Source organism: Pelmatolapia mariae, linkage group LG10_11 (genome assembly GCF_036321145.2).
Source record: "Pelmatolapia mariae isolate MD_Pm_ZW linkage group LG10_11, Pm_UMD_F_2, whole genome shotgun sequence".
Lineage (NCBI taxonomy): Eukaryota > Metazoa > Chordata > Actinopteri > Cichliformes > Cichlidae > Pelmatolapia > Pelmatolapia mariae.
Window position 1 is genome coordinate 1,004,256 of NC_086236.1, and position 10,822 is coordinate 1,015,077.

The following is a 10,822-nucleotide window of genomic DNA, read 5'->3' on the forward strand; positions in this document are numbered from 1 at the left end:
TTGTCATGGTAACAAGCACAACCAGATTAAGTCCCGTCCCTGCTGTGTCACGAGAAAAGTTTAAATATAATTACAAGAATAATATAAAAAAGAGGCAGAACACTGATTCAGAGTAATCAAACCTTCCTGCACATCCACGCTGTTACACTGGATTACAGCTGCTGCTCAGTCCTGGTGTCTGACAGCAGCAGCAGATTATGAGCGCGCTGTGACGAGTCTGCCTTCCTCACACAGCGCTGCCGTGCATCCAGAGGGGTAAAGATCAGCTGACGATCCCCTGACCAGTCTCAGCTGGAAAACCAGCAGCACAGGATGCTCTCTGTAGAAGGACACCAGGAAATAAAGTCTCTGCTGTGTTCACCCCCACGACGTGTCCGTCACCATCCCCACTGATGTAAAGTGGTTCAATGACTTTTTTTCCTGAAGTCTCCTTGGTCGTGGTTGTGTTCAGGAGCAGGTTGCTGTCCCTGCACCACGCCTTCAGCCGCTCCACCTCGTCCCGTTCGGCAGACTCATCCCCACCCCTGATGGTGCTACTGTGGTGAGCGGGGGCACAGGTGTGCTTGTCACTCAGCACTCAGCCCTGGGGAGAGCAGTGCTAACAGAACTGCTAACATAGGCTGTGGAACTGAGGTGGTGACTCTACCTGTGCACCAATGTTCCCTCTAATTTTTCACGTGTCTGAGCGAACACACAAACTCCCCGAGCGATCCCTTGGACCACTGTGAGCGACATCAGACGTGTGCACTGTGGTCACGCCAGCATCTAATCCATCCAAGTTACATGGTTTATTAAAATAATCAAATTACAGCATTTACATTTATGTTAGACTACTTTTAAACTGCTTTAGCCCATTTACAATGAAAATGTAAAAAAAATCTAGCCATTGGCCTGTGTAGTATGTTAACACTACTGAAAGTAAAAATAACTTGAACTCCAATTTCGAAAACACAACTTTCTTTTTTCTTTTTTTTTCTTTTTTCTTTTTATAAAGCTCTGACTTGTATTATGAGTCTGTGGTCTGGGAGAGAGTCTGTAACTCTCTGTCTGCAAAATATAGTTTATAATGACCAATGCTGGGCAATTAATTATATAGTTACTCCTCAAAAAAGTAACTCAGTTTGGCAAACAACAAAGTTTTTTGCAGCTATTTTTTTAAATGCAGCCAAGGCGTTTTTAAATAAACACTTCAAACTATTTACAGAACAATCAGCTGTTCTGCATCAAATCTGATGCCACACAAATTATTTGTGCCACTCCAAAAAATAATTTGTGTCCACTATGAGATAAAGGAGAACAACAGCCTGATACCTGCAGGCCTGACAGCAGATGTATCACTCCTGTAACACCTGTAACATTCATTGTTCTGACACACACAACAAAACTATTGACTACACTACACACTAACTACACAAGATTTGCGCTAAACGTCTCAAATCTCTCACATCTCAAAACCCCGCCGTCACTCCTAAAACTTCCCCCCGTTTCTTAACAACTAGATGCCACGTTGCCATACCATTTTTTGATTGGTCGACATGGTACTTTTTTGGACGAATAGGAAAGAGAGAGGGGGGGTGGGGGGTTGTTTTTGCTCACATGCGGAGAGCGCTTTCGAGCCTTTTTTCTTATCAAACGCCGTTTTTACCGTTTCTTCCCGCAGTAAATATAAACAAGGATAGTAAAACCAAACATTGCAGATATTTTTATCATAACTCTGGTTTTACGTGGCCGATCAACACAATTTAAAAACTGGTATAAAGTCCACACTTTTTCCATCAATTGTTCGTCTGTCCTGCTCACATATCCAATGGTTGTACACGTTGTCATTAACGTGGCTTCACTCCACATCAGCCACGCCGCTAAAACTCCGGTGTCGGCACATAAGGACGCTGTCATAGCCTGTCAACGACGTTGATTGGCTGCGTATATACAAATGTGAATCGCATCATTGGCTGGACTATGGGATAAGGTGGCATCGTTCTAATCCCATACAGGAGCAGCCAGTCACTTACTGACTAACACTGCAAAACAGAATTGTTAAAGTATTAATTTTAATTTCAATTCAGGTTAGATTTTTTTTTGTGCGCAACGCAGATTTTCTGTGCGCAGAGACCGTGGCAGCAGTGCGCAATTGCGCACGTGCGCAGCTTAGAGGGAACATTGCTGTGCACCCACCTGTTTATTCATGCTCCTCCTCTCTCAGCCTGTGTGCTGTCATTAAAGCTTAAATGTAACAGTGAGGCAAAGCTTACAGACCAATCAGAGGCTGCTGCTGCACAGGTAACATCCCTTAGACCTCACCTGAATGTGGAGCTGTGAATGTGACCGGACATCTTTCTCAGACTGGAACAAGGATGCACAGGTGACCCGGCGGCGCTCGCTAACGTTTCATTACTTTCAGGTTCAGTGAGTTTAAACCTGCAGCAGCAACACCGGACCTGCTCCTGGAGAAGCCACGCCTCCCTGTGAGCACTCTGTGACATCATCAACACCCATCCTTGACATCTGAGTTCATCCTCACCTGTGCCAGCTTCAGTGGAACAGCTGGAGAGGGGAGGCCATGTTCTCCTGCCACGCTCCTCTTGGAAGTCTCAGATGTGGAGATGTTTTTTTTTCTAATGTGACTCTAATGACTGCCGGTGTGCCTTTGGGCCTCAGCAGGTGAGGGCTGTGGTTGTTTTTACTGAACGTTTTATTGTGTTTGTACAAAAATAAATGTAAGCTTGGAGACCGGAACACAGCTCAGGTGTGTGCTGGAGCCCTGCTGGCGGCCAGCGGAACTGCAGCTGCTGCGTTTCTCTGTACGGAGCTGTTCCTAATGTTCTGTCCGCCCCTCGTACACAGAGCGCTGTTGTCGCACGTGCCGGTTTGTTTTCACGCTGTTCCCGGCCGTGCACGCGAGTGAGAGCGGCTCGGGGCCGCGCTCACAGGAAACCACCCAAATAAGGCAGGAGGAAGTAATGACGCGGCTGGAAGCGCTCCCCGTGACGCCGAGCCCTCAAACACAGCGCGGAGCCGTGACGTGTCTCCGGGGTTTCCGGCCATGGCGGCTGGCCGCGCGCCCGTGCGCCGCGTTTCGGGCTCGGTCCGGCGGGTACGCGGCCAGGCCGAGCCCCGGACCGGGCCGAACCGTGGGCGCTCCTGAAAGCGCGGGACAAAGGGCGCCGGGACCACGGACGGCCGCGGGAGCACGCGCCCCGCTCGGACCAAATTTGGGCTTCCGACCCGCCATATTTGGGAATCTACGTCACGCAGGAGTCTTTATAAAGGCGGGAATCCTCCGCGAGGACCTGACAGCACCGCGTTCAGGCTGTGCGCTCGCGACAACCAGAAACAAACAGCTGATGTTGTTTACGTCCTCTGATGACGCAGCGGCCTCACCTGCGCCGGTGACCCTCTAGTAGAGTCTCACCTCCCGCGTTGGCGTCCCGCGAGCGGCAGCTTCCGCCCGGACAGAGCGCCTCTCCGCGGGGCTCAGCAGCGAAGGAGCTCCGGGAGCCGCGGAGCTCCCCCCGCAGGGACATGGCGGCCACAAGGGCTCTGCTGCCGGAGCCGCTACCCGGTCTGCCGCCGCCGCTGTCCCCATTGGACGGATACCCGAAGCTGGAGGAGTTGCAGATGCTGCTGCTGGCCGCCTCCGGTCCCGAGGGAGCCGGGCAGCTGAGCGGAGAATCCGGAGAGTACGGAGGTGAGGAGCCGGTCACCCGTTTATCTGTGTCGCGCGTGTGCGCGCACACGCTGCAGCTCGCATTAAAGACTGCAAAGTTGCACGCGAGAGAGTGTTTTAATTTGATTTCAATGTTTGTCAGTAAAGCTGAGCTGGTGCTCACCTGTGGCTCACACCTGCAGCTGTGAGAGCCACAGGTGAGCTTTTCCCTGCACCATGGCAGAGCTCGCTAACTGGACCAATCAGGCCACTGTACGGAGGTCAAACGGTGCTTCCTAATAAACCAATAAATAAGGAAAAAAGCAGCCAGTCAGACTCCCAGGTGTGCTGTGATGTGTTCTCACCTGTGCGCCTCCTTCTTCCCCTCAGATTCCCTCTCGGACCTCCCGGACCTGCAGAGCCTCCTCCCGCTGACGCCCCGCCTCCCCTCGCTGGCGTACAGCGGCCGCTTCTCCTTTGAGCCGTCTGTGTCGACCTGCGGCGGCAACAATCTGTGGGCGGAGTCTCTCCTAAGCCTGTTGGTCGGTGTGGCGGCTCCGCCCCCTGCCTCCAGCCTTCCTGTCTCTTCACCGTCAGTGACATCATCATCGCCATCCCAGCAATCCATCAGTTCCGTCCAGGTGACCTGCGGCTCCGCTGATATCGCCTCGGTCTTCTCGGCGATGCCGACCTACACCTCAGCCGGCGCCGAGCCACTCCTCCCCACCACAGACTCTCAGCCAGCCACTCTGGCCTTCTCGCCGCAGCAGGGTCCGCCTCCCGCCTACCCCGCCACTGCTGCGTCCCGCCTCGGCCTGCAGCCGTCCTCGCTGGTGCCGATGTTGCCGGACTACCTTCTGCCGCAGCAGTCGGATGCCGAGCTGGGCGTGAACGTGGATCAGAAGCCGCCACCGCTCACGCCGCTCTCCACCATCAAGGCCTTCTCCTCGCAGATCCAGATACAGCCTCCTGGCCCCACCTACAACACGCAGCTCACCAAGTCCGGCAGGCCCAGGAAGTCCGCCGCTGGCCGCCAGTGCAAGACGCCGCCTCACGAGCGGCCGTACGCCTGCCCCGCCGAAGGCTGCGACCGCCGCTTCTCCCGCTCCGATGAGGTGACGCGCCACGTGCGCGTGCACACGGGTCAGAAGCCGTTCCAGTGCCGCATCTGCATGCGCAGCTTCAGCCGCAGCGACCACCTGACCACGCACATCCGCACGCACACCGGCGAGAAGCCGTTCGCTTGCGCTGAGTGCGGACGCAAGTTTGCCCGCAGTGATGAGCGCAAGAGGCACGCCAAGATCCACCAGAGGCAGCGCGAGCGCAAAAACAACGGCAGCTCTGCCTCCACCGCTGCCGCCATCACCACACCCCCCACATACTCCTCCCCTGCACACAGCTCCTCCCCCTGCTTCACCTCCTCCTCCTCCTCCTCGCTGTCACACATCTACAGCTCCTCGCCGTCCCCCCACCTCTACTCCCCCTCCTGCTCCTCCCCGATGGCGAGCCCCCAGGCGGAGCTGCCCTCCCCCCACAGCTCCAACATGTGTTGACCTTTGACCTCAGACTGACAGCGTCGGACTGCAGAGATGTTTACTGTGCGGGGTCAAAGGTCGCCTCATGATGTAAATGTGAATCCTGAAGTTTGTACATATTGGTCGTGTCCAAATTCACAGGCTGCATCCTCCTGAGGCCGCATTTGTAGACCGATTACGTCACAGCGACGCGTCGAAGGCTGTCCCAATTCGTAGACTCCTCCGAATGCAGCCGACAAATGCTTCCTCCTTTTCCCCGAATTTGAAGGATGGGTCGGGTGTGTCCTTCGTGGCCCACCATATCCCAGAATTCATAGCACGGCCCAGCCAATTCCAGTTTCCAACAATGGCGGCCGCTACTAAGTTTTAAAATTACTCTTATTAATCTTTCTGGGTCACAAAATAAACTTTTAACATATTTTCAGGTGAGAATGTAAACTTCAAATATCTGCTCGGTTTATCAAGATATCCCATATTTGCAAAAGTGCTTCGACGTTTTCGGAGACGTCTGTTACCCACCAGCTCGATAGCGAGCCGGGAGCTCGAGGGTCACTGAAGCCGCCGAGAACGGCACAACTCCCGGCACATCATTTTCAGATCACCGCGGACTTTCACTGCTCAGGTTAAACATGATATATAAGTCACTTAGACAACCTAAACATGTTATTGTTTGGCTTTTTCAGTGTTTTATTTGTTCGTGAGTAAATCGGTTTGGCTGAGATTAAAGTTATTAGATTAGATCAAATAAAACTTTATTAATCCCTCGGGTGGTTTTCACACAGCTGAATAAACATCAAACAGAAAACTGATTAAACAGAAGTGTGAGACGCTCGAGAGTTTACTCCAGTGTCCTGTTATATTTTAGATAGCAAGGAGCAGACGGCCGAGTTTATTAAACTCCACTGAGACAGCGGTGACGCAGATCTGAAGGCCAGACCGTCCAGTTTCACAGCCGTTTACTTCCGGCCTACCCGACCTTCTGAGGACCGGGCCCACGTAGACCGCGAAGGCCGGGTCCTCAGGAGGATGCAGCCCATGAATTTGGACACGACTATTGTTTACACGTATGTTGGTGAACACGCGTTCACGTGCTCCGCCTACTGAGTAGGCCTGTATGTTTACATTTTCTACTCCATCTGTTTCCTCTCAAAGAGCTTCAACAATAAAAGTCTGAACCCTGCTGGTGCTTTTAATTTGTAGGAGTGGTGTGTGTGTGTGTGTTTCACATCAGCTGATGGAGGTCAGGTGACACGAGACAAAAGTCAGAAACCTGAGTTTGAATAAAGAGTCAGACACAGATCACATGACCTCAGTTACACGTGTGGCGTAAACGTTTCTGAGGAGGTAAAACCTGAAGTCACTGTTCGAGGGATTCTACTCAGGTTTGTGGATCCGACAAAGGTCAGAGTTCAAAGGTCGAATCAGCAGCTTAAACAGTGACAGCTTCACTGAACGCTGCCATTAAATCCTGTGTGTGTGTGTGTGTGTGTGATCGGACTGTGACCGCAGCTCCCTGCAGGAAAAGCCTGGTGCTGCTGAAGGCCAAATATGGCGCTTCCTGCTGCTGCTGGAGCGGACATCCTGGTGCCCATATAAGGAGCTTCCTGCTGTGTGTGATGTAACAGCAAGAAGGACTGGGATAGCAGGTCAGACCGGAGTGTGTGTGTGTGTAAAAGTATCTGCACTGCAGACACATGAAGTTCAGAGTCCTCCTTTCACTTTCATCTGCAGGAGTAAAAGTAAACAGGAACAGGAGTAAAATCAGGGGCGAACACTCCCTCTGTTGCCCCCCCCCCAAACACACAGACACATAAAACACATTAAGGATTGCACATTAACATACTGGGCTACACTGAATTTAACCAGATAAACATATACTGTATATATACATACATACAGAGAGATAGCAGGATATGCTTTACAGTTAAACTCATCAAACTTATATCATGTTGTTTGGATGTTTATGTGCATGTCTTTAGTGCTAATTATTTAGCTGTTAGCTGTAATGTAAGCTAGTACGTGGCATTTTTCATGTCACTTTGCACAGATTTTGTAACAAACTGATACAGGATAAGGCAGGGGAAAGTTAGAAATGTATAATGGTGGCAACATAACATATATTATAGCACAAATACTGACATATTTCTGTAATTAAAAGAGAGAACTGTAATATCAGCTTACAGCAAAACATGGATATAACATGGTTATCACGTTCGCCTCACACGCGGAAGGTCCCCGGTTCGAAACCGGGCGGGAATAGGCAGTTAGCTTTATCCTTACACACGCTGCGCATCATTAACTGGTCCGCGTGGGCCACTGCCTCGTGAGTTGTTGTTTAACGTGTACTGACTCACGTAGGCTGAAGTGAAAGCAGCAGTAAAAACACCAGTGGCCATAGGTTACCTGGATAATGACGAAACGTCTGTCCCACTGAAACGTTTTGGGTTTGCTTACCTGGATGATTACGCGTGCACACGTTGATCGCACGGCCTCGTTTAAACTACACAGACGGCTAACGGCTCTGCTGTTAGCTAGCATTTCTTCTTGTTCAAGAAAGAAGAAAAAAAAGCACATCATTAGTGTTTCCGCCCGGTTTCGAACCGGGGACCTTTCGCGTGTTAGGCGAACGTGATAACCACTACACTACGGAAACCTGAACGCCAAAGTGTGTGCACACGCTTATGTTATTGCAGCCGTGATCAGGTCACAGCTCTACGTCTCAGCCTATCGCTGCCATATCAGCCATATCGGTGTCTCTGTGTGATATGTACGTATTACAGTTTCCGTAGTGTAGTGGTTATCACGTTCGCCTCACACGCGAAAGGTCCCCGGTTCGAAACCGGGCGGAAACAACTACTTTATTTTTCCGCGCTGATATAGTCGATAATGACATCATTTCCACGGTCCAATAATTTTCTGCCTTTCCTTCTCCAAGCGTTCACTCTGCATACTTTACATCGTATTGGTCTTCTGTCCTTCAGTCACCACCTCCTCCTGGTCTGAGCGACCTTTCTCTTCATGATCTCTCCTTATTGAATTATTTGTAGATAAGGGTAAAAAGGTAGACTATAAGAATTGAAATTTAATCTGCATGAAATGCAGCAGTGGAATATAGAAGACAGCATTACATGTTGAATCTAGCAAAAAGGAGAAGAAAAGGTCGCAATGTCATAGGTCAACGTGCCATTATTGAACTGCCTGGTCAGCGTGGTGGAAATGTAACTATCCACAGTCATGTTACTGTTGGGTCGTACAACAACGAAGTTCTAGCAACATTCCTGGATGGTCTACAGCAGGGGTCGGCAACCTGCGGCTCCGCATGAGGCTCTTTAGTCCTTATAGTGCGGCTCCGCGTGGTTTGGGAAAATAAATTAGAAGTATTAGTTTTTCATCGCTCAAAATAAGCGTCACACTCGCGGAAGCCGGTGTACCCGCCGAAACGCCGTGCATTTATCGAGACTTTCAACCCCAGGTAGGCCAATTATGGATCTTCGGGTCCACATTATGTCAGCAGCTATTCTCCACCGTGAACTATGTTACAAACAAACACCACTCGCGCCCCACAGATGACAGCTTACAGTCCTGCGTAAAGATGAAAGTGACTTCGTACAGACCCGATTTGCAGACACTGTGCGCAGAGGTTCAGGAGCAGAAGTCCCATTGTAAACATATCACGGCAGACCCGACGATGTTTCCATGAACATGCTTTTCAGCATCTCTTTATTGACCACTTTTCACACGGTTGCTGTACGCATACAGCCGGTGTTAAAGCTCACAGCCCGACACACACCAACACAACAGCATAGATAGTACAGACGTTAATGCGGCGAGGCGTGATTGCGGGTGCCGCTCAGGTGCGTCCGCCTCCCCTGCAGCGGAGAATTCTGCCTAAATTCTGCAAAATTTAGGCAGAATTTTGCAAAGATCTATTTTTCATTTTTCAGCAGTATAGTGCTTTTTTTCCCAATTATTTTTTAAAAGTCAGGTCAAGGCTCCAAAAGTCCAAAGGCGATATAAGGGTGTCGGCTCACAACAGTTTTTGTTTGCTACATGGATCATTTTAGTTCAGCTGGGTGTCTTTCTGTAGCCCTGGCTATATAAGTAGGTCATTATTTAAATAGTTCATTAATATTGATAGTTAAATGCAAATGTTCACTGTGTTCAATAATGTATACAAATTCCTGTAAGGTATGTGATGTGTGTCAGTTAAATGCACAACCTTTTTATTTGTATTTTGAGGTTTATGTCATTATTTTTGAAATGTTATTGATATGTACTACAGCTCCTGTGAACCCTGAAGTAGTGTCAGGTAGAGGGGGTGGGAGTAAGTGGGGAGCCGTGTGCACTCTGCAGGAGGCGAGAGAGACGAGAGCTGAACAGTGTCGAGTGGACGCGGAGTTTATAGAAGGGCGACGTATTTTCGGGTTGACGGATAGTTAAGTGGAGTGGAGATCTGTTGTACCCTACTGTGAGGTAAATGTGAATTTTGTCTGACCCTTGTACCATATGTTATTGTGTAAAACGGGCTAACTGCTAACCGCGATTAGCCGCTAGCACAACTGCTAACATAGCCGCTAGCGTAGCCTAGCATATTCGTTAAGCTCTTGTTCTGCTCTGTTTTTATTTATTAAGCTAATGCTAAAATTGAATGTTATCGCATGTGAATTGGCATTTAGCTGGGTTGTGTGATTCAGTAGGAGGAGACGGACGTCTTGCTGGCGTGTCAGAGAGGTCCCTTCTGCTGGTGTGCTGAAGTTATGTGTTCACGTGGGATCACGTGGCGAGGACGACTGTGAGTGCTGCTGCCGCGGCCTGCTGGTGGCCTTGACCCAGTTTCCCCTGCTATCCCCTTGAACTACCTGCAGGTGTGAGTAGTATTGTTTGCACGTGCTTTTTATTTTACTGCTTGGCAATAAGTGAAGCGACCACATTGTTTTAGGTCCCAACGCACCCGAGCCACGACTCAGGCCTGCAACGAAGGGTTTGCTAGCAGAAAGACTGTAGCACTTGAGGTGTGTGTGCGTCGGTGAGAGTGTGTGTGGGCCCACAATATTATTTGATTATTTTGTTTCTGTTGAGGTAGATACCTTACCATTGTTTAACAAACTTTATTAATTTTACTTATTTTCTTTTGTGTTATTGTTAACCAATTATTCACTAAAGTGGAGTTAACTTTATAATTGACCTGCTTGTGTGTGGTTTATTTCCATATAGTCTAGTTTTATTGCATAGTTTATATCATAAGCATTAAAAAGGGAGTATCAGTAGGAAAGTAACAACAGGAACCCAGGGCCCCTCTCAATAGAACGTGGGACGGGTGTTACATTTCCTTTGGTTATATTTCTTTAAGAGTTCAAAATGTGTTAATTACATAAATAAAATGTAATTTTCTCTGTAGCACTTCATGGGTTTCATAAGCAACACACTTTAGTTGTTCACACAAAGCATAAAGGTAAAAAAAAAACAATATATACAGTGTTATCTTCATTTTAGACAGAGGTTAGCAAAGTGTGGGGCCCTCACAAACAGAAGTGTGAGACGCTCGAGAGTTTACTCCAGTGTCCTGTTATATTTTAGATAGCAAGGAGCAGACGGCTGAGTTTATTAAACTCCACCCAGACAGTGGTGACGCTAATCAGAA

At 49.2% G+C, this 10,822-nt stretch overlaps 1 protein-coding gene and 2 non-coding genes across 3 annotated transcripts; 2 read left to right on the top strand and 1 right to left on the bottom strand.

Moving 5' to 3' along the window:
- Positions 1-3,041: 3,041 nt before the first annotated feature.
- LOC134635810 (early growth response protein 1-like) lies at positions 3,042-6,358 on the top strand. Its single transcript, XM_063485387.1, has 2 exons — positions 3,042-3,688; positions 4,037-6,358. Exons 1-2 carry the CDS (start codon positions 3,523-3,525, stop codon positions 5,197-5,199), a joined length of 1,329 nt encoding a protein of 442 aa, XP_063341457.1. The 5' UTR covers positions 3,042-3,522; the 3' UTR covers positions 5,200-6,358.
- Positions 6,359-7,761: 1,403 nt separating this feature from the next.
- trnav-aac (transfer RNA valine (anticodon AAC)) lies at positions 7,762-7,834 on the bottom strand. Its single transcript has one exon. It is a non-coding gene; the product is annotated as a tRNA-Val (tRNA).
- A 126-nt stretch (positions 7,835-7,960) lies between these two features.
- Positions 7,961-8,033, top strand: trnav-cac (transfer RNA valine (anticodon CAC)). The gene has a single exon. It is a non-coding gene; the product is annotated as a tRNA-Val (tRNA).
- The last annotated feature ends 2,789 nt before the right edge of the window (positions 8,034-10,822 follow it).

Excerpts from the sequence above, each read along its gene's own strand:
- LOC134635810 (XM_063485387.1), top strand. The coding sequence starts at position 3,523 with ATGGCGGCCACAAGGGCTCTGCTGCCGGAGCCGCTACCCGGTCTGCCG. Across the intron at positions 3,689-4,036 it reads AGAATCCGGAGAGTACGGAG|ATTCCCTCTCGGACCTCCCG; the intron begins GTGAGGAGCCGG and ends TCTTCCCCTCAG.